The sequence below is a fragment of the Trichechus manatus genome, unplaced genomic scaffold (genome assembly GCF_000243295.1).
Source record: "Trichechus manatus latirostris isolate Lorelei unplaced genomic scaffold, TriManLat1.0 scaffold00057, whole genome shotgun sequence".
Classification (NCBI taxonomy): domain Eukaryota; kingdom Metazoa; phylum Chordata; class Mammalia; order Sirenia; family Trichechidae; genus Trichechus; species Trichechus manatus.
In genome coordinates, this window is record NW_004443993.1 from 8,279,027 (window position 1) to 8,301,480 (window position 22,454).

The 22,454-nt window shown below is 49.4% G+C and overlaps 1 protein-coding gene and 1 non-coding gene across 2 annotated transcripts in view; one reads left to right on the forward strand and one right to left on the reverse strand.

Annotated features, from left to right (window-relative positions):
* VAV1 (vav guanine nucleotide exchange factor 1) overlaps positions 1-16,747 on the reverse strand; it is an 83,810-nt gene extending 67,063 nt beyond the window's left edge. Inside the window, exon 1 of the mRNA XM_023733084.1 lies at positions 15,670-16,747. Within this exon, the coding sequence (XP_023588852.1) occupies positions 15,670-15,873 (204 nt within the window). The 5' untranslated portion in view covers positions 15,874-16,747. The remainder of the gene's footprint in view (positions 1-15,669) is intronic.
* Positions 7,351-7,421, forward strand: TRNAG-UCC (transfer RNA glycine (anticodon UCC)). The gene has a single exon. It is a non-coding gene; the product is annotated as a tRNA-Gly (tRNA).
* Positions 16,748-22,454: the final 5,707 nt, after the last annotated feature.

The following is a 22,454-nucleotide window of genomic DNA, read 5'->3' on the forward strand; positions in this document are numbered from 1 at the left end:
AATACTGTATGATCTCACTTATATGAAATAAGCAAATATATAGAAACTGAAGATGTTAGTGGTTACCAGAAGTGGGAGGGAGGGAGCAAGGGGGGTTTTGTTTAGGAAGTGTTATGGATTGAATTGTGTCCCCCAAAAGCGTATGTCAACTTGGCTAGTCCATGGTTCCCAGTATTGTGTGATTGTCCACCATTTTATCATCTGGTGTGCTTTTCCCATGTGTTGTAAATCCTACCTCTATGATGTTAATGAGGCAGGATTAGAGGCAGTTATGTTAATGAGGCAGGACTCAATCTACAAGATTAGGTTTTGTCTTAAGTCACTCTCTTTTGAGATATAAAAGAGAGAAGCGAGCAGAGAGACATGGAGACCTCATGTCACCAAGAAAGTAGTGCCAGGAGCAGAGCATATCCATTGGACCTAGGGTCCCTGCACTGAGAAGCTCCTAGACCAGAGGAAGATTGATGACAAGGACCTTCCTCCAGAGCCAAGAGAGAGAGAAAGCCTTCCCCTGGAGCTGGTGCCCTGAATTTGGACTTCTAGCTTCCTGGACTGTGAGAGAATAAACTTCTGTTTGTTAAAGCCATCCACTTGTGGTATTTCTGTTATAGCAGCACTAGATGACTAAGACGGGGGCACTGAGTTTATGTTAATGGCAATGGAAGGATTTGGAAAAGGATGGCAAGAACGATTGCACAACTTGAAGAATGTGATCAATGTTACTGGATCGTACACGTGGAAATTATTGAGATGGTGTATGTTTTGTTATGTGTATTTTCACCACAATAAAATTAACAATACAGTCATGCACCGCACAAAGTCCCTTTGGGCAACATCTGGCTGCATATACTATGTCCATGGTCCCATGTAGCTTTGCTAAGTATATACAGTGTAAACGGTTAAGTATATATGCTTGTCTGGACTCAGGAAACAAGGGCAGAGGGAGGAGGAAGGGAAGGGAACAGGGCGGCGGGGAGTTAAGTGCAGATGTAGGGGGAAAAGTCATTGGAGGTCCGTGAACTTCGACAGGTCAGGGTGAGTGGATGGGCTGAGCGGTTGAGCAGCACTGCACTCAGTGGAATCTGCAGCCTGCTCATGGTGAGCAGTGAGCACCTGCTCTGCTCCAAATCAGGTTAGTGCAGCTGGGGAACCCAGGAAGGCAGGGGCTGCGTGAGGGCTTAGGAAAGGAAATGGAGTGGGAGTGGGGTATCTGTGGTCAGAGAAGAGGGATTGGAGAGGCACCCTGGAGAAGCCACTGAAGTGGGGGGACCACAGAGGGGGACAGAGGCTGAGGAAGCGTATATATCTTGCTAAGTAATATGGTATTCACACAACATCCAAATCACTTAACGTCCTATTTCACAGAACGTATCATGGATGTTAAGCAATGCAGGACTGTATATATATTTTTAAAAAGAGAGAGATGGAGTGAGGCAGGGGTCCTAAGAGATCATCTGAGGCCCTGGATCCAGCCGGACCTGAAGGCATTTTCTCCTAATCTTTTCAATTACGTGAGCTAATAAATATTACTTCTGACCAAGCAGTTTCAGTTGGATTTTTGGTCACAAGATCCAAGCCTCTTGATTGAAACTTCTGCAGACTGAGCTCAGAATTTCCTCAAAACTTAAACCTCTCCAGCTGGACATTCTTAATTTTTTCTACTGTTTCCCCAAGAGACATGACTCCCAAGTTCCTCCTAAAGCCCAGGGCTCAGAACACCCTCCTGATCTCAAAGGGAAATTGGCTGTCTCTACACTGTGGTGAGATCTTTCTAAGTCCAGCCATGCCCATGCAACACACCCATGAGTCCTGCCCACTTCCTGCCACTATTTGCATTAGCAAAGGAGACAAAGAGAGCCTCTCTCAATCCCTCAAATATGCCCCAACCTTCCATACTCAAGTAGCATCTCACTTCCTTCAGGAAGCCTTCCCTGATTTCCTCTGGAGTTCCCTCCTCTCTGATTCCACAATACTCTGGGCTCCACCCACTTGTCACTGAATGAGTTACACTGTGTTATGACTGCCTAGCTCCTCATCTATTTCCACAAGCTGCAAGAGTGCCTGTGTGTCATTCATTCTCTGTGGCATCTCCATCATCCAGAGCATGGCCTGATACATAGAAATACCTTCGGGGTGGACAGTATTATCATCGTCGTCATGATCACATTATTCCCATTTTGCAGATGAGGAAAGCAAGGTATAGAATGGCTAGACACTTGCCCAAAGTAACATAACTAGCACTTAGTAGAGGCAGAATTGAACTCAGGCCATCTTAAAAGCTTCTGAGTGGCTATCCAAGATACAACTGGTCTCTATTCTCCTGGAGCAGCAGAGGAAGAGAAGATCCAGGAATTGGAGGAGGAACTAAACTGCAGGTCTAATGGCTTCCATGAAATACTGCCTCCTTTGCCATGAGACCAGAAGAACTAGATGGTGCCCAGCTACCATTACTGAACATTTTTATCAAGGATTCTATAGAAAAATCCTGATCAAAAGGGGAAAATTTGTGGAAGAAAATTTCAAATTCTCACAGCATTGAGACTTACCGGACCTACTGACACTGGAGGAACCCCTGAATCTATTACTCTGAGAAAACTCTCAAACCATGAACGGAAATTATCCCCTGAAGTCATCTTTACGCTAAACAACTCTTTAGCTAAATCGGTAAAGAATGTTCAACGTGAGCATTGCGCTCTTTTACAGAATTATCTATATGAGATCAAATTGTCATCAGTAACTCTAAAGCGTAGATGAGAAGGTTAGGGGACAGTGAGTCTGAGTCAATGGTGGTGAAACCAACAACATGGGAAGAGCCAGAGAGAACAGTAAAACACCATGAAAGATATAACCAATGCTAGCGAATTCTGCATATAGAAACTGATGAATGGGTGTATGTTCTGCTGCGTATATTTTCACCAAAATTAAAATAAAATTTTAAAAAATGAACGCAGGCAATCTATCTCCAACCACCATTAACCAACTACCACTAACCAATCATGAGTAAGCAGTCCATAAATATCTGTTAAATCAGGGATCAGCAAACTTTTTCTGTAAAGGGCCAGATAATAAATATTTTTGGCTTTGCAGGTCAGACGATCTCTGTCAGGACTAATCAGCTCTGCTGTTGTAGCGTGAAAGCAGGCATAAAAAATTTTTTTTTTAAAAATCCAGTTGTCGCTGAGCTGATTCCAACTCATGGCCACCCCATGTGTGCAGAGTAGAACTGCATGCCATAGGGTTTTCAAGCCTGTGACCTTCCAGCAGATCGCCAGGCCTTTCTTCCAAGGCACCTCTGGGTGGATTTGAACCACCAACCTTTCAATTAGTAGCCAATTCCTTAACCATTTTCACCTCCCAGGGACTCCTGGAAGCAGCCATAGATGATACACATAAACAAAAAAGCATGGCCATGTTCCAGTAAAATTTTGTTTACAAAAAGAGGTGGCCAGCTCACAAGTGACCGTTTTCTGACCCCTTGTTAAATGAATGAATGAATGCACTGAATAAGTTCATTTATTCATTTAATAAATACTTATTAAACACCTACTATATGCCAGACCACCACCTGTCTATCAGTTTGTTGTACTGCGGTGGCTTGCATGTTGCTGTGATGCTGGAAGCTATGCCACCAGTATTTCAAATACCATCAGGGTCACTCATGGTGGAAAGGTTTCAGTAGAGCTTTCAAACTAAGATGGGCTAGGAAAAAAGGTCTGGCTACCCACTTTCAAAAATTAGCCAATGAAAACCCTATGGAGCACAACAGGACATTATCTGACTCGCTTGCTTTGGACACATCATCAAGAGGGATCAATCCCTGGAGGACCGCATCACATTTGATGAAGTAGAGGCCCAGCGAGGGTGAGAGAGACCCTCAGTGAGATGGTTTGGCACAACAGCCGCAATGATGGACTCGAACATCGTCATGGATTGAATTGCGTCCCCCAAAAATATCTGTCAACTTGGCTAGGCCATGATTCCCAGTATTGTGTGATTGTCCACCATTTTATCATCTGGCATGATTTTCCTATGTGTTGTAAATCCTATCTCTAGGACGTTAATAAGATGGGATCAGTGGCAGTTAAGTTAATGATACAGGACTCAATCTACAAGATTAGGTTGTGTCTTAAGCCAATCTCTTTTGAGATATAAAGGAGAGAAGCGAGCAGAGAGACATGGAGACCTCATGTCACCAAGAAAGCAGTGCCAGGAGCAGAGGGCAACCTCTGGACTTAGGGTCCCTGTGCTGAGAAGCTCCTAGACCAGGGGAAGATTGATGACAAGGACCTTCCCCCAGAGCCGACACAGACAGAAAGCCTTCCCCTGGAGCTGGCACCCTGAATTTGGCCTTCTAGCCTCCTAGACTGTGAGAGAATAAACTTCTCTTTGTTAAAGCCATCCACTTGTGGTATTTCTGTTATAGTAACACTAGATAACTAAGGCAAACATGCTGGCAATTGTGAGGATGACGCAGGACTGGGCAGTGTTTCCTCCCATTATACACGGGATCACCATGAGTCCTAGTCGACTCGACAACAGCTAACAACAACAGTGCTAGACACCGTTCTAGGCACTGGGAATAAAACGGGCAAGATTCTCTGCCTTGATATTCCAGTGGGGGAGGTAGATAATAAGCAAATTAGTAACATCTATCTTAGGTCAGAGAACTATATGAACTGTGGAGAAAAATAAAGCAAGGAGGGGAACGGGAAGTGTGGGTGTTGCAATTTTGCATATGGAAATCAAGGAAGGTCTTTCTGATAAGAAACCTAAAGGAGCAAGAGAACAATCGGGTGTATATCTGGAGGAAGAGCCGTCCATGGAGAAGGAACAGCATGTGCAAAGGCCCTGAGGCAGGACCATACCTAGTGGATTCTAGGAAAAGTGAGGAACCAGTGTGGCTGGAGTAGAGTGAGTGAGGGGGAGAGAAGTGGGCAGGGGGCAGGGGCATAGGCCCTTGTGGGTCTCAGGGAGAACTTTGTATTTTTCCCCCGAGGTGGTGGGAGCCATGGGAGGGCTTTGAGCAGGGGAGAGACAAGGCTTCCCAGAATCCTCTGTGAATGCCCTGAAGAGTGGCATTTCCCAGCACTGGGCTCAGAAAGGGTGTCAGTGAATAGAATAGAATGGAATGGAAACGAAGGCCAAACGTTGACCCTCCCGGGCTCCTGTCCATATTGGCCTTTGCTCATTAGTGGACTCGTTGACATGAGGTCTTCTAGCTGACCCCAACCCACTTAGCAAGATTTGTCCCCACCCCGGACTCTGTCCCCAAATGAATTCCTCACCCATGGCCTCGGCCAAGGTCTCCCTGCTACTGCGGTTTTCCTCCAAGCAAGCCCCCTCCGGACCTGCATATATGAAGCCAGCTAGTCATTGCTTAGAGTCCTTGGGTGGTGCAAATGTTTAATGCACTCGCTGCTAACTGAAAGGTTGGAGGTTCCAGTCCACCCAGAGGCACCTTGGAAGAAAGGCTTGGTGATCTACTTCCAAAAAATCAGCCATCAAAAACCTCACTGAGCACAGTTCTACTGTGACACACATGGGGTTGCCCTGAGTTAGGGTCAACTCAGTGGCCACTGGTCTATAGTTTTCTGTTGTCGTTGTGCTTTATAGGCATTGCCCTGGGGGTCTGTGGAAGAGTTTTCTCTGTGTCCAACCAATCGACTTTCTCTTCTTCCCAGAATCCCAGCTGTGATGGTTAATGTTCTGTGTCATCTTGGCTAGGCTATGATTCTCAGCGGTTTGGCAGACATTGGACTGGGTGCTCTTCCATAACGTAATATAATGTAATCATCTTCCATGATGTGAGCAGCCAATCAGTGGAAAGGGGCATTTCCTTGGGGATGTGGCCTGCCTCTAGTATGTAAATGGATGTTCTGGCAAAGCTCGCTCTCTCGACCCTGCACTCTTCTTGTTGCCTGACCTTCAGTTCTTGGGACATAAGCCTGCAGAAGTCTCCGATCTGCTGCCTGACCCGCAGATTTTGTATTCACCAACTCTGGCAGTCCCATGAGTCAGCAGACATCTCCAGCCTGCCGCCTGACCTACAGCTTGCTTGGAGACTTGCCAGCCCCCACAACTGCATGAGCCATTTCCTTGAAGTAAATCTCTCTGTATTTATACATATATATATATACACCTCTCACTAGTTTTGCAACTCTAGAGAAACCAACTGAGACATCAGTGAAACTATACTCCCAGCCTCCCTTGCAATTGGATGGGTCATGTGACCAAATTCGGGCCAATGGGATGTGAATGGAGGTGATGGTGCTACTTCTGGGCCTGACCCATGAAACCCTCCCATGGCAATCCTCCATCCTGGAGGAGGGCAAGGCCGTGAGGTGCAAGGAGCCTGGGTCCTGGAGGAACTTTGCAAAGCAGAGCCACACTCTCCACCCAGCCTGGACCGTGGTGTGAGTGAGAAGTCAAATCTTATTGTGTTTTTGCCATTGACGTTATGCGCTTTGTTATAGCAGCTAACATTACTCCCCCAACTGATACCATGTCCTAAGGAGCCCTGGTGGCGCAATGATTAAGCACTTGGCTGCTAACCAAAAGGCTGGTGGTTCAAATCCACCCAATAGCTCTGCAGGAGAAAGACTTGGTGATCTATTCCCATAAAGATTATAGCCTAGAAAACCCTCTGGGCAGTTCTACTCTGTCACATAGGGTCACCATGAGTCAAAAATCGACTCGACATCACCCGGCAACAGGCAACTTGGACGCAATGAAATCAAATTAACAAGAATAATGATTCCTCTCCTCAAAAAGTTGAACATAGAACTACCATATGACCCAGCAATCCCAATCCCAGGTGTCTACTCAGAAGTGAAAGCAGGAGCACAAACAGAAACTTGTACACTAACATTCCTTGCAGCACTATTCACAATAGTCCCTAGGTAGAAACAACTGAAAAGTCCATCAACAGATAAGCTGATAAACACAATGTCGTACGCACACACAATGGAATATTATGCAGCTGTAAAGAGAAATGAAGTTCTGATGCATGCCACAACCTGGATGAACATTGAAAACATCATGCTAAATGAAATTAGTCAATCGCAAAAGGACAAAATACTGTATGATCTCATTTATATGAAATAAGCAAATATATAGAAACCAAAGATGGTTAGTGGTTACCAGGGGTGGAAGGGAGGGGGCAAGAGGGAGTTTTTGCTTAGGGAGCACTGAGTTTCTGTTAATGGTGGTTGAATGATTTGGAAAAGGATAGCGAGAATAGTTGCACAACTTGAAGAATGCAATCAATGTCATTGAATTATACATGTAGAAATGATAAAAAAAATAAAAAATGACTCCTATTAGTTTAGCATCTGCTTTTGTCAACCGGGGGCATTGGTGGTTCAATGGCAGAATTCTCACCTTCCACGCGGGAGACCTGGGTTCGATTCCCAGCCAATGCACGAACTTGTCTGTCAGTGGAGGCTTATGTGTTGCTGTGACGCTAAACATGTTTCAGCAGAGCTTCCAGACTAAGACAGACTAGGAAGAAAGGCCTGATGATCTACCTTTGAAAAATCAACCAGTGTAAACCCTGTGGATCATAACAGTCCATTCTCATTGTGCATGGGGTTGCCATGAGTTGGGGGCCAGCTCAACAGCAGCTACCAACAACAATATGTCAATCACCATGGTATTAATGTAACTTATTTTATCACGTTTAACTCTCACATGACTCTAAGGTAAAGGTGCTATCAACATCCTTACTTTATAGATAAGACACTTAGGATTAAGCTAGGTTTGTTAATTTTTTTCCTCCAAGATCACAAAGGTAGTGAGTATGTGATTTAAAATTCCAATCAGTCTAATATATAAAGAGCTCCTAAAAATCAATAAGAAAAAGTCCAATGATCCTAGAAGAAAAATAAATGTGGGCAAATGATATGAACAGATATTATTGCACGGAGAGAAGATATAAATAGTTCTTAAACATATGAAAAGGGACTCAACCTCCCTCAGAATAAGAGAAATGTAAATTAAGCCACAGTGAGCTCTACTTATCACCCATCAAGTTGGCAAAACTCCAAAAATTTGACAAGAGAACAGTCTGTTGGCAAAGCAGTGAAGAAACAAGAGCCCTCATGTATTGCTGGCGGTAGTGTCATTGTATATGGAAGCAACCCCACATGGAGAACAATTTGGCAATGTCTGTCAAAAACACAAATGCACTTTGACCCAAAAATCTCACTTTTAAGAGTTATCCTACAGATATACTTGCTTAGGTGTAAAATAATAATTATGGTAGCAATAATTGTTGAGTGCCGTTGAGTTGATTCCAACTCATAGCAACCCCATGTGACAGAGTAGAACTTCCCCATAGGGTTTCCTAGGCTATAATCATTAAGGGGGTAGATTTCCAAATCTCTCTCCCGTGGAGCCACTGGGTGGGTTTGAACCGCCAACCTTTTGGTTAGCAGCTGATCGCTTAACCACTGTGCCATCAGGATAGCAATAATAATACCTGTATATAGCCAGGCACTGGTCTATAAAGTAACTAATGTATCCCTCACAACAATGCTTTGGGATAGTGATTTAGTATCACATTTTACAGATGAGGAAACTGAAGCACAGAGAGGTTAAGTAGCATGTCCAAGGTCACACAGTGGAGGAGCCACAAAAAAAAAAAAAGATTCATGGGCAAGGTTATTGATTGTGGCAAACTTGTTTTCACAATAGCTTGGAGCAACTCAAGTGTCCATCAATAAAAACCAAACCCATTGCCGTCGAGTCGATTCTGACTCATAGCAACTCTAAAGGACAGAGTAGAACTGCCCCATAGGGTTTCCAAGGAGTGCCTGGTGGATTCAAACTGACAACCTTTTGGTTAGCAGCTGTAGCTGTTAACTACTATGCCACCAGGGTCCATCAATAGGAGGTGGTAAATTAAGTGATAAGGAGCCCTGGTGGCGTGACAGTTAAGCGCTCGGCCACTAACCGAAATGTTGGTGATTCGAATTCACCCAGCAGCTCTGTAGGAGAAAGATCTGGTGATCTGTTTCCAGTAAAGATTATAGCCTAGGAAACCCTATGGAACAGTTCTAATCTGTCCCATGGCGTCGCTATGAGTCAAAATCAGCACCTAACAACAAGATAAATGATGACTCAGTCATACAATGAAATGGAGGCAGTATAGAGTAATTGCTAAGAGTATGGACCCTGAGACCAGGCTGCCTGAGTTCAAATCCCAGCTCTGCCACTTTTGAGCTAGGTTACCTGGGACAAGTTACTTAACTTCTCTGTTCCCCAGTTTACCCATGTGAAAAATGGGGGTAATGATAGTAACATCTATCTCATAGGTTGCTATAGGAATTAAATGAGTTAATGTATAGAAAGCATGTATGTACAGTAATCAGCAAAATTTTTCTACAAGGCCCAGATAGTAAAGAATTTTCAGCTTCACAGGCCAGATATGTCTATGTCACAACCACTGGAGTCTGCGGTTGGACCGTGCAAGCTGCCACAGACAGTACGTAAATGGATGGGCATGGTTGTGTTCCAATAAAACTTTATTTATGAAAACAGGGAGAGGGCCAGATTTGCCCTCAGGCTGCAGCTTGCTGGCCCATGGGTTAGGCTAATGCTTGACACACAGAGGGCACGATATAAGTGTTTGATAAATAAATGGAATATCATGAAACTATTTTTTTAAAGAATGAAGGTGGTTTCTAAGTACTGATTTGGAAAGATTCCCAATATGATTATTAAGTGAGAAAAGCAGGGTTGTATATGTTATCTTTTGCATTAAAGGAGGGAGGAGGAGCAGAGGAGAGCTTTTATTCCAATTTGCCTACGTTTGCATTAAGAAGCTGGAAGGATACACAGGAAATTACATTTTAAAAAAAGGAGTTACCTGTGGGGTGAGGTAGGAACTAGGTAGCTGAGGGACAGGACAAAGTTAAAATTTTACCTGGACATCTATGTATGGGTTTTAATATTTGAATCTTGCAAATACGTTATTTAATCAAATGATTAAACATCTGAAAGACGCTGCCAGGCTCTTTCACTCCCCGCTCAGGGTTTCTCAGCCTCGCACTGTTGACATTTAAGGATGCACCATTCTCTGTGGCGAGGGCTGTCCTGTGCGTAGTAGGATGTTAAGCAGCACCCCTGGTCTCTACCCACTCGCTGCCAGTAGCACAGCCCCCCGACCTGTGACAACCACGAATGTCTTCAGACATTTCCAGAGGAGTCAAGAGAACCAAAAAAACAACCAAACCCATTGCCCTCGAGTCAATTCCAACTCATAGCAATGCTATAGGACAGAGTAGAACTGTCCCATAGGGTTTCCAAGGCTGTAATCTTTACGGAGGAGCCCTGGTGGTGCAGTGGTTAAGAGCTTGGCTGCTAACCAAAAGATCAGCAGTTCAAATCCACCAGCCGCTCCTTGGAAGTCGTATGGGGCAGTTCTACTCTGTCCTCTAGGGTCACTATGAGTTGGAATGGACTTGATGGCAATGGGTTAATCTTTACGGAAGCAGTCTACCACATCTTTCTCCCATGGAGAGAAATCGCCAACCTTTCAGTTAACAGCCAAGCGCTTAACCATTGTGCCACCAGAGCTCCTCATCTCGGGAGGAAGAGCGATCCATGGAGAAGGAATAGTACGTGCAAAGGCCCTGAGGTTGGACTGTGCCTGGTGAGTTCTAAGAACAGCGTGGAAGCCGTTGTGGGTGGAGCAGAGTGAGTGAGGGGGAGAGGTTGAGACCCCTGCCCTAGTCCAAACACCAAACTGCTGTGCCCCCCCTCCTACCACCCCCAATCCTTCCTAAAAACACTTTTTGGTGAGGGTTTATCAGGTGCCAGACACTGCTGAGCAGTCCGGATGTAACACAACAACTCTCCAAGGAGGGTGCCTTTTTTATCCATGTTTCACAGATGGAGAAACTGAGGCTCAGAAAGGTGAAGCCAGGAAGTAGTGGTGTCAGGATTTGAACCCAAGTCTGGCTCCTTCAAGGTCCCTGGGTGGCCCAAAGGGTTTGCTCTTGGCTACGAACTCAAAGGATGGCAGTTTGAACACACCCGGTGGCGCCACAGAAGAAAGGTCTGGCTATTTGCTTCCACAAAGATTTAAAAACCAAACTTGTTGCCATCAAGTCAATTCCAACTCACAGCAACCCTACAGGACACAGCAGAAGTGCCCCCATAGAGTTTCCAAGACTGTCATCTTTATGGAAGCAGATGGCCACATCTTTCTCCCAAGGAACAGCTAGTGGGTTCGAACTGCCAAACTTTCGGTTAGCAGCCAAGAGCTTAACCACTGTGCCACCAGGGCTCCTTCCGTAAAGATGACAGCCAAGAAAACCCTAGGGAGCAGTTCTACTCAGTACCACATGGGGTCGCCATGAGTTGAAATCAACTCAACACAATGGGCAGCTCCTCCAAGCCACCGCCCTCCAGCCCGTCCTCCTATTCTGTCCCTTCCTGGCCCTTCCCTGGCTCTGCCAGTAGCACCACCATTCAGTGGGGCTGGGAACCATGACATCGTCTTGACCTCAGTACCTGTCCTCACGCCACGTCTAATCAGCCCCCACGTCCTGGCGGGTCTTTCCCACAAGGACTCTCACATTCATCCCTTCCTCTCCACTCCCACAGTCCTAGTTCCAGCTCTTCCACAGCTCAGAATCTGGGCCCCCAGGATGAACCAGAGGAGAGCTGGAGCATCTGAGTGTTCCCTGTGGCTGCCAGGGACCATGCCATCCTCTCTCTGGGCCTCAGACCTCAGAGGGACTGTCCATCTTGGAGACACTCCAATCTGACCTCCTGCAATGAATCATTCACACCGTCCAGGCCAGTCACTGCCTGCAGCCACTCCAACTTAGAACATACAGGGACCTACCTCAGGGCCTTTGCACTGGCAGTCCCCCTTGCCCAGATCCGCACAGCTCATCCTCTCACTTTCCCTAGGCAGCTGTTCAAATTCCACCTGATCAGTGAAGCCGCCTAACTCTCTATTTAAAAGTGCAGCCCCTACACTCCCAACTCCCCTCTCCTGCTTTGTTTTCTCCAGAGCACAAACCATCTCCTGACATTTTAGGCATTTCTTTATTTGCTCACTGTCGATCTCCTCCATGAGAACGCAGGCTCCTCAACAACAGGGCTTTGTGTGTGTCTTGTTCCCACTGCCCCCAGCACCAAGAACAGGGCCTGGCATACATTACAATCATTGTATGAATGGATGGATGGATAGATGGATGAATAGATTATGGACAAATGGATGAATTATAGATGGATGGATGGACTGTGGATGGATTGATGAACAGATTATGGCTGGATGGATGGATAGATGGATGGATGGATGGATGGATGGATGGATGGATGGATGGATGGATGAATTATGTGGATGGATAGATTATGGAGGAATGGATGGAGGGACAGATGAATTATGGATAGATGGATGGATGGATAGATTATGGATGGATGGATTATGGATGGATGGATGGATGAATAGATGAAAATACTCTTCCCACCCTCTTCCTTGGAAGCAACTAAGCAGAAGGAGAAAGACTATGAAAAGGGAATGAGCAACACTGGGAAGCGTTCTAAATCCCTGCTTCCTCTTCCTCTCTCTGCCCCTCCAAACCACAGGACCATTCAACGTCCTTCTTAAATGTTGGGGACACGGACACCCCGAGAGGCCGTTCCTGTGGCACCTCCCTCTGCTGATTGTGGCTACCTTTGCACTTCCCGCACACATCCCCACTGGGTACAGGGCACAGGGCTGAACTTCGAAGGAGACAAAATGGACAGGGACAGGAAGACAGAGCTCCCAGACGAAAGCCTGTTTCCTGTGCTGGCTCCTACTTAGTCTTCAATACTCAGCACAAATGCCCCTCTTGCATAATGCCTGATTCCACCAGGCAATGTCCTGCCCTAACCCTAGGGCCTCCAGCTCAGAGTTTCTTCCTGTTGCCCCAGACCTGATCACACAGGGCTGGGGGTGTCTGGTTCTGTCTACCCCAGCCTGGGAGCACCCTGGGGACCAAGGTCCCCAGTGCTGTCCAGCACAGGGATCAGGACACGTCTATGGAGTGCAGTTATCTCCCTAGTAGTGAATTCCACATCCCCGTTGCCCTCCCCTCCATCAGAGAATGGGCTTTAGACAAGACACACAAGGGTGGAAGTTCACCCTTAAGTCTGCCCACTTTCCATTTAATGGCTGCTGTTGAAGCATCACAGGAGACCTGGATCGCTGTCTCCCAGCCCCCTGCCAAGTCTGGGGCCTGGCTACTTCCTCATGCCCTGTGAGCCACAAGGAGGTCAACCAAATGTAGGTAAATCTGAGATGGTGCTGTGGTCAGCTGGCTGGCCAGGGGTGGAGGTGTGGTCTAGGCTCCCCTCTTCCTTTCGGGAAGCCCTGCCTGGGCTGGGGAGGGGGTAAGCCCCTGGGTGAAGAAAATGAGGAGGAACAAAGGGCCCCCCATCACCCCCACAGATAGCCTTACTTTCTGGGAAACCTCCCCCCAGGACCCCCAGTGGGCCCCACTCCCAGAGCAGCAACTTCCCCTTCTCCCAGCACAGATGGCACCTCACTCTTGGGCCAGAGAGTTCAATGCCCCAACCAGCCCTGCCCACCAGCCCCAGAGGCCACCCACCAACTCCTGGGTCTTCCTCTAAGCAAGGTATCATTCCCGGAGAGGGAGCGTGAGGGCTGAATAGTGGGGCACTGCATCTCCCCTCAGATCCCTGGGGCAGGACCATGTTTTCTCAGATGTCCAGAGCAGAATGGTGTCCCCTTCAGACCTACAGGACAGGCCTATGTCCCCCTAAGGCTCCCAGAAAGTAGTGGTGTCCCCCTCAAACCCCCAGGATAGAACCATGTCCTCTCAGACCCCCAGGACAGAAGAGTGTCCCCCTCACATCCCCAGGACAGAACCATGTCCCTTCAAACCCCCATGATAGGGTGATGTCCTCTTAGATCCACAGGTCAGAACCTTGTCCCTTCAAACCCCCAGGACAGAACCATGTCCTTTCAAGCCCCCAGGGCAGAGCTGTGTCCTCTCAGACCCCCAGGACAAAACCACATCTCCTCGGACCCCAGGGCAGGGCTGTGTCTCCTCAGACCCTCAGGGCAAGGCTATGTCTCCTCAGACTTCCAGGACAGGACCATGTCCCCTCAGACCCCAGGGCAGGGTCATGTCCCCTTAGACCCCCAGGGCAGAACTGTGCCCCCTCAGACTCCAGGGCGAGGCTGTGTCCCCTCAGACCCCCAAGACAGAACAGTGTCCCCTCAGACCCCAGGACAGAACCATGCCCCCTCAGACCCCCAGGGCAAGGATGTGTCCCCTCAGACCCCAGGACAGAACCGTGTCCCCTCAGACCCCAGGGCAGAACTGTGTCCCCCTCAGACCCCAGGGCAAGGCTGTGTCCCTCAGACACCCAGGAAAAAACCACTTCCCCTCAGACCCCAGGGCAGGGGCAGGGTCATGTCCCCTCAGACCTCTGGGCAGAACTGTCCCCTTAGACCCCCAGGGCAGAACCGTGTCCCCTCAGACCCCAGGGCAGAACTGTGTCCCCCTCAGACCCCAGGGCAGGGTCATGTCCCCTCAGACCCCAGGCCAAAGTTGTGTCCCCTCAGACCTCTAGGTCTAGGGCCTGGCACCATCAGCCCAGCCCCATCCTCTGTCCTGGCCTAACACCTCCCACCACGTCCACCGACCCCCAGGCTGCTGATGGGCAGCCAGAGAAGGATCTAGAGAAAGGAGACAGTCTGCCACCTCCCCCACCCCAACCACATTCAAATAGGGATTTGAATATATTTCCTGAGCCGGGGGCGGCCACAGTCAACTCCACCAGCCCCTGGACCCTGGGCCCCTGCAGAAATCCCTGTAGAGAATAAGCAGCTATCTCTAGACCCAAGAACCCCAGGGCCCACTCTCTGGCCAGTCCAAGGCTCTGCCTCAGTTTCCCCCCAGAGGCATGGAACAGGAAACCCAGGGCCCGGGGCTGCAGCACCCCCCCCCCCACCGCCCCACGGCCCCATGCCGCCCCAACAGGAAGCTAAGGGGAAGGAAGATGCAAGGGGAAGGAAGGGGCCCAGGGCCCAGGGAGGAGACACATGTGGGCGAAGAAGTAGGTGGAGGCCCCTCCCCCAAAGCCAGAATCTGGGGTCATAGGAGTCCAACAGCTCAAGCCCCCTGTGAACCACCCAGAGGGTCCCTAGGAGCCCCCCAGGACCCTCACAAGGCCCCATCTGGGGGCTTGAAGCCCACTGGAATCAGCCCAGGGCCTGGGAGAGTTAACCTCTGCTTGGCCAATTCTCAGCTTGTTAATTGCCTTCCAGTCAGCTCCGACTCATAGCGACCCAACCCCACGTATACGCAGAGTAGAACTGCCCCATAGAGTTTTCAAGGCTGTGACCTTTCAGAAGCAGGTTGCCAGGCCTGTCTTCCGAGGCACCTCTGGGTGGGTTCCAACTGCCAACTGTTTGGCTAGTAGTCGAGCGCTTAACCATCTGTGCCACCTGGAGACTATTACCTGCGTGGGGCCTGTGAATTCTGAAGGGGCAGCCCCAGTCTCTGAGCGGTACCTCCTCCGGGCGGGAGCACGCCCCTTGACTTTGCCACCCTGAGGCAGAGTGCGCCGACCCCTCGGGTGCCAGCCTGGGATGCCCCCATCCTCATCCTCTCGCACGCCAGCCAGCAGCGAGCTTACCTGGGACATCTGGGGGCGCAGGTTGACCTCGCGCAGGTTGATGGCGTGAGGCAGTAGGTTGTTGAGCAGCTGGCAGAGCAGGACCCCATCCCGGAGGGCCTGCGCCAGCTCACACACCTGGGCGCCATCCCAGGTCACACGGTGGCTGGGCGGCAGCACCCTGCACTGGATCAACCAGTGGCCGCACTGGCGCCACAGCTCCATGGCCGCTGCCAACCAGCACACCCTCTCGGCCTCCGCCACCGGCCCGCCCGCCTGCCTGACCGGGGAGCAACAGCTAGTCCTACCACTTCCTCTTCTCTGCCTGTAACTGCCGCCAGCAAGCGGGTGGAGGAGGAGGAGCGTGGGGTGGGGGAGCACCTACAGCCAGCCCGGCCCTAGCCTTTGTACATAGGGTCTGACTTTTCCGGCCCCACCAACTCAACAAAGCCTGGGCTCCTGGGGCCAGGAGAGGCAGGCTGAGTCAACTGAGGCCTCCGGGCCTCCTCCACATCTAACCTATTGGCAAAATGAGTAGTGCCACCTCTGAAATACACCCCAAATCTGCCCACTTCTCACCCTCTCTGATGCCTCCACCTGGTCTAGCCCCATCATGGCCCACCTGGACCACAACAGTCTCCTCCGCCCTGGTCCCCCAGCTCCCGCCCTCAACCCGCCATAGTCTGTCCTCTTCACAGCTGTCAGAGGGCACCTGTGAACACTTGAGCTAGGGCACATCCCTCTTCTGCCTACAACCCTCCATGGCTCCCACCACCCACGGGTAAAAGCCCGAGTCCTCCCTGCAGCCCACAGGGCCTTGCACGACCAGCCCGTCGCCTCCCTGCTCTCCCCTTCTCCTCTCTCCCCCTCACTCACTGAGCTCCAGACGCGCAGGCTGTCCCCTCTGCCGTGGGCAACTTCATGGCTAATTCCCTCACCTCCCAAAGGTCTTCGCCCAAATGTCAACTTCTCAGGAGATTTCCCTAACCCCCCGCTTCAAGTCACAGACCTTTTTCCTGCCTCATGACACCCTATCCCGCTTCCTTACATGAAGCCCTGATCACCTTCCTACCAGCCTGCTGTGTGTTTGTGCTTATTTTTGATTGTCCCTTTCTCACACCAGAATGTCCGTGACAGCAGAGATTTTTGCCTCTTTTGTCCTCTGTAGGTCCCTAGGTTGCGCAAACAGTTTGCGCTGAACTACCTTTTTTTTTTTAAAGGAGCCTTGGTGGCATAGTGGTTAAGAGCTCCGCTACTAACAAAAAGGTCAGCAGTTCAAATCCACCAGCTGCTCCTTGGAAACTCTATGAGGAAGTTCTACTCTGTCCTACAGAGTCACTATGAGCCGGAACCGACTCGACGGCACCTAACAACAACTATGTTTTTTCGCAAATAATGTGCGCGTTATATGGTTTTTCGACAACCGTGCAACACCCTACCCCCACCCCCGCACACTATTTTCGTAAGCCTGCTATGCCAATTTTTTTTACATATCACTGACTTCAATTGACACTGAGAAGACACAATTATACTATGAAATAAGCAGACCTAACATAACCTAATGGCTTCACTTAAGACAATCTGATAAGGTTTTCGCATTCAACTGTTGAGCGAATGTGCTATAATTATCAACTTAAATTAATAGAAACAAACACATAGTTTCAATTGTTTATTTTCTGATTAATGGGGGACTACCAAACTCGACCCATGACTTCTTGACCATAGTTTATACCTTTATTATACAATTATGATCAAAAGTAACATTTTTATACACATAAACAGGAGATTAAAGAAAATGAACAGAGCTATATGATTTACCTGTAATATGGGAGGATAAATGAGGCCAAAATTCACTTCTGGAAATGTCACAAGACATATGCAGTTATTTAATTTCATCATTTCCGTGTGTTATACACGTAGGCGCATTATTTTTGAAAAATAGCCTAAAGGTTGATGGTTTGAACGCACCCAGCGGCAGTGTGAAAGAAAGGCCTGGCAATCTGCTTCCATAAAGATCACAACCAAGAAAACCCTAGGCAATAGTTCTGTTCCGTCACATGGGGTCTCCATAAGTCAGAATCAACTGGATGGCGATGGGTTGGGTGTTTTTTATTGTTGTTGTTTGCTGTGGGGCCCCCAGTGCCTGGCACACATATGTGCTCCATAAATATTTGTTTATGAATGAATGAATGCTGTATGAGCTGTACCTCTGGCATTTAGGCTAAGTCCATCCAGGCACCGCCATCACCACAGCCACCACTCATATCAAAGCTCCCATCATCTCTCTCCTTACAGAGTACAATAGCATCATTCTTTGATACATTCGTTTAGCTAACATCGACTGTCTTCATAGCCCTTACTGCTAGCTGAAATCCTCGTTTGTCACGTGGTCTCTCCCCCTACCCTTATTAGGCTCCATCTCACGCAGCTGTCTTTAGATTTTTTCACTCACTAGGGGGCGCTAGACTCCCGCACTGGACATGCCCCTGCCCTCTGCTGGTACCAGGCACTAGGCGGGTGGGAGTCAAGACAGTCTTCTCTGTCCTTCCTGAGCCTGGAGACCCTTCCACATTATCTGGAGAAAGCCCAGCCTGGAAATTCCCAGCTTTACCATTCTAAAAGTCAAAACCAAACACGTTGCTCTCCAGTCCATTCCACCTCTTGGCAACCCCACGGGCTGCAGGTTAGAACCGTTCATAGGATTTTCTTGACTGTAATCTTTTCCAGAAGCACATCGCCAGGCCTCTCTTCCGCGGTGCAGCTGAGTGGGTTTGAACCCCCAACCTTTATTTAGGTTAGTAGCCAAGAGCGAACTATTTGCACCATCCAGGGACCTGAAACCCATACAAGTCACCCTTTCTACTCATAGCTGCTCCTAGGGGAGAATTCTGGGAAGATGTCGGTGTGAGCAGATCCTAACCCACATGAACACCTAAAAAAAAAAAAAAAAAAATTGCCATCCAGTCGATTCCGACTCACAGCGACCCTATAGGACAGAGTAGAACTGCCCTATAGGGTTTCCAAGGCTGTAAATCTTTATGGAAGCAGACTGCCACATCTTTCTCCCGTGGAGCAACTGGTGAGTTGGAACCGCTAACTTTGCGCTTAGCAGCTGAGCACTTTACCACTGCCCCACCAGGGCTCCTTAAATGAACATCTACAGAAACCAAAACTTCTCATCCGCAAGCATCCTCGGGTGTCGACGTCTCCATTTCCTCCTCTGTAAAATGTGTGACAATCTTCGCCGCACAGAACCCTCGTGGGAATCAGAGCCTGTGGGGCTGTGAAGATGAAAGAGGTAATAAGATTAGCACTCCAAGGCTCCAGGCTCAAATGTCACCTCGATCACTCGCAAGCTAGGTGAACTTGCACAAACAGCTTAGCTTCCCCGTGCCTCAGTTTCTGCATTTGGAAAATGGGGGTGATGAAATAGTACCTATCTCATAGGGTGGTTGTGAAAATTCAATGCACTCAGCCAGATCAAGCGAGAAGCACAGCCGTGGCATACAGCAAGTGCTCAATAAATGTTAGCTGCGGCGACTGCTTCCAAGGCTGTTGTTGCTATTATCGTTATCCCTTAAAAAACGTGGCCAGAGCATCCTCTCTCTTGTTCCTCATCTTTCTCATGCCTGTCTCTAGGCATCAGGACAGAAGCCCCCCTTCCACCTGGGAAACTACCTGAATGCTGCCCCACCCCCCACCCCACGCCCTCCCTGCAAAGTGCAGCCAAACCCACCGTGTTGTCGCTGGGGATGGGGGCGCGGGGGTGGTGAGCGATGTTGTGTTTTCTCGCCATTTGTCTCCACAAAACCCTACACGCAACTGAGGCTCTCTTCCCGGAAACCCAAGTAGGCGGCCTGGGGGAAGCACACCTCTCTCTAAGTCACAGCCCGTCGGGGCCGCCCCGCCCCCACTCGGAACCCTGCAGGGAGGGTTAGAGACCACCCCCGCCCTCCCAACAAGAGCCAAGGGAGCTTAGGGTCCGAAGGGAGGCGCCGGGCTCCAAGGGGAGAAGCTATGGGGCTGAAGTTTGTTCTACTTTCCTAAAGCAGGGACCGAATTCCCTCGGACTGGGAGAGACACTGCGGGAGGAGTGCGCGGGGCCAGTGCAGAGGAGGGCAGGGCGAGGCTCTAAAGGGGCGGGGCCCACTGGAATGAGGGGCGGGGCGTGTAAGGCGGGGCCAGGTGACTGGGCTCAGCTCCCAGCAGATGCGATCAGGGGAAGCTGGGCCTGGCCAAGGCGGAGAGGGCGGGGCCAGGAGTCACGGAGCTTCAGGCCCCCGCCTCGAAAGGGCCCAGTGGGTCCAGCCCAGGTGAGCAGGGGAGCCCCAGACCCGTCCAAGGACTGAGGGATTATTGGGGAGGGGAGTCTTCTCTTTCCAGGTGGGGCCACCGGCTAGGAAGGAGGATCTGAGTGTCTGTCCACGCGCGTCCGCAGATGGAGAAGAGCTCGCCGAGTGCGTGAGTAGGTCTCTGGGCTGCATGCGTGTTCGTGTACCTGGGCGCACCTGGGCGCGCCCCCCTCCATGTCTTCCTGTGCAGCAGCGAAAACCTCCCTGGTTCCATTTTTCCACTTTTTTTAGGCCACAAATCAGATCGTGTCCCTCCCTCCTTCCAGGAAGCTCCGATTAAAATGGTCTCGCCCATGCCAGCCCCCACTGCTGACCTCACTGCCCCTCCCTTCTGCTCCTGGCTCACCACCTTCCAGCCACACCGGCCCCCTGGATGATTTTAAACGGCAAGAGCAAACTCATTCTTTGCACTTGCCGTACCCTCCACCTGGGCTGCCCTTTCTCCAAATCTTTGCATACCCACTTCCTTCTCTTACTGAGGCCTCCGCTCCGATGGCACTTCGTGGGAGTGGCCTTCCTGAACACCCTATTTAAAGTAGCCTGTCCCCTCCCTCGTTACCAAAAAACAAAAAACAAACAAACAAAAAAAAACCCGAATCTGTTGCCTGCGAGTCGATTCGGAGTCATGGTGACCCCATATGTATCACAGAGTAGAACTACTCCATAGGGTTTTCTTGGTGGTCATCTTTACAGAAGCAGATTGCCAGGCCTTTCTCCTGAGCACCACTGGGTGTGTTAGAACCACCAACCTTTAGGTCAGTAGTAGGGCGCAAACTGTTTGTGCCACCCAGGAAACTCTCCTCTACCTCATCTCCCTGTTTTATCACCCTCATTGATAACCCTTAGAAATTGTCTTCTCCATTCACTGTGTGCTGGTTTGATGTCTGTCTCGCCCACCAAAAGGCGAGGTTGGGGGAGAGCAGGGCCTTTGTCTCCTTCCTCGCTGTGTCTCCAGGGTCTAGAATGGGGCCTGGCACACAATAAGGGCTCAACCAATCATGGTTTGCTCACCGTTGAGTAGGACATCCCATGTCTGTCTGTGTCCTTGTGTGTGTCGGTGGCCATCCCCCTGCACCTGTGTGGACGTATGTATGCTCTGACACAACACGGGCATGAGAAACCCCCTCCCCCTCTTCCCCATGGAGTCCCTGGGTGATGCAAAACGTTAAGAGCTCGGCTACTAATCAAGAGGTTGGAGGTTTGAGTCTACCCAGAAGTACGTCAGAAGAAAGTCCTGGCTATCTACTTCCAAAAACTCAGCCGTTGAAAACCCTGCGGAGCACAGTTCTACTCTGATGCACATGGGGTCACCATGAGTCGGACTCAACTCAATGGCATCTGGTCTGGTCCCTAGTCTCTTCCTCATGCTTCCCCTCCCCCACTCCTAATCAGGCCCCCTTCCTCTCTTCCCTGCCCGAATATCCAGAAATTATCCCAAAGGACTCAGAGGCAGGGGGATGGCTGGGTTGGCCTTTGGCTGACCTGTGCTCAATCTGAGCTCTCCGAATGTCCCAGAACGTTGGTAGTGACCCACTTCTGTCTCCCCAGTAAGCAAGGAACCAGGGATTAGCGGACTCTATGACTGAGGAGGCCAGGCCCAGGTGACAAACAGGAAGTGCACAGGCATCCAGGAGACACACCTGGCGCTCAGGTATGCGGTGCCTGGAGCCAGCTCCCTGCCCAGCTCCCCACCCCTATAGCCACAGAGGGCTGGTCTGGGAACTTCCAGGCCCTGCCAGGCCCTCAGCCAGGCTGACTCAGGAGGCAGGAATCCTTAGCTATTTCCCTGCAGACCCTGGAAGACCTTTGTGGGTGGGGAAAGCAGATCCCTTCTTTCCTCCCATCCAGGGTGATTTTTGCCACCAGATACTTAAAACGCACGGGGCCTAAGGCCTGTGTGATTACAAAACATTTGAGACCTAAATTTGATCATCATAACAACGAAATGTATCTCTTCCAAAATATAAGAAGAATGTGCAGACAAGGAATGGCTGTTTGCTGACATTTCTCCAAAATGTGACCTTTGAAGGTCCTTATAGATGGTGTCACATTGGAAAGCAATGCATGAGTAAGATTTTCTCATATCCTAAGAATCCCCAAGTGTGCACATAGCTTGCTGAGAAGCCATGGACATTTGTGACTTAAATTCACACAATCTGGAATGTTCCTTCACCCAGAAAGCCACTGGGATCACTCCCTCAAAATCCTTCCAGTCCTTACTCAATGAGAACGTCCTTGGCCATCCTATCAAAAATTTGAACCACACCACCCAAACATTCATATCCCATCCCTAGCGGTTTCGTTTGTTGGTTTTGGTGATTTAGTTTTAATGCTGAGCACTCTCTGACCGACTCTAAACCAAAAAAAAAAAAAAAAAATCCAGTTGCTGTAGAGTCTATTCCAATTCGTGATGACCCCCATGTGTGTCAGGGTAGAACTGTGCTCCATAGTGTT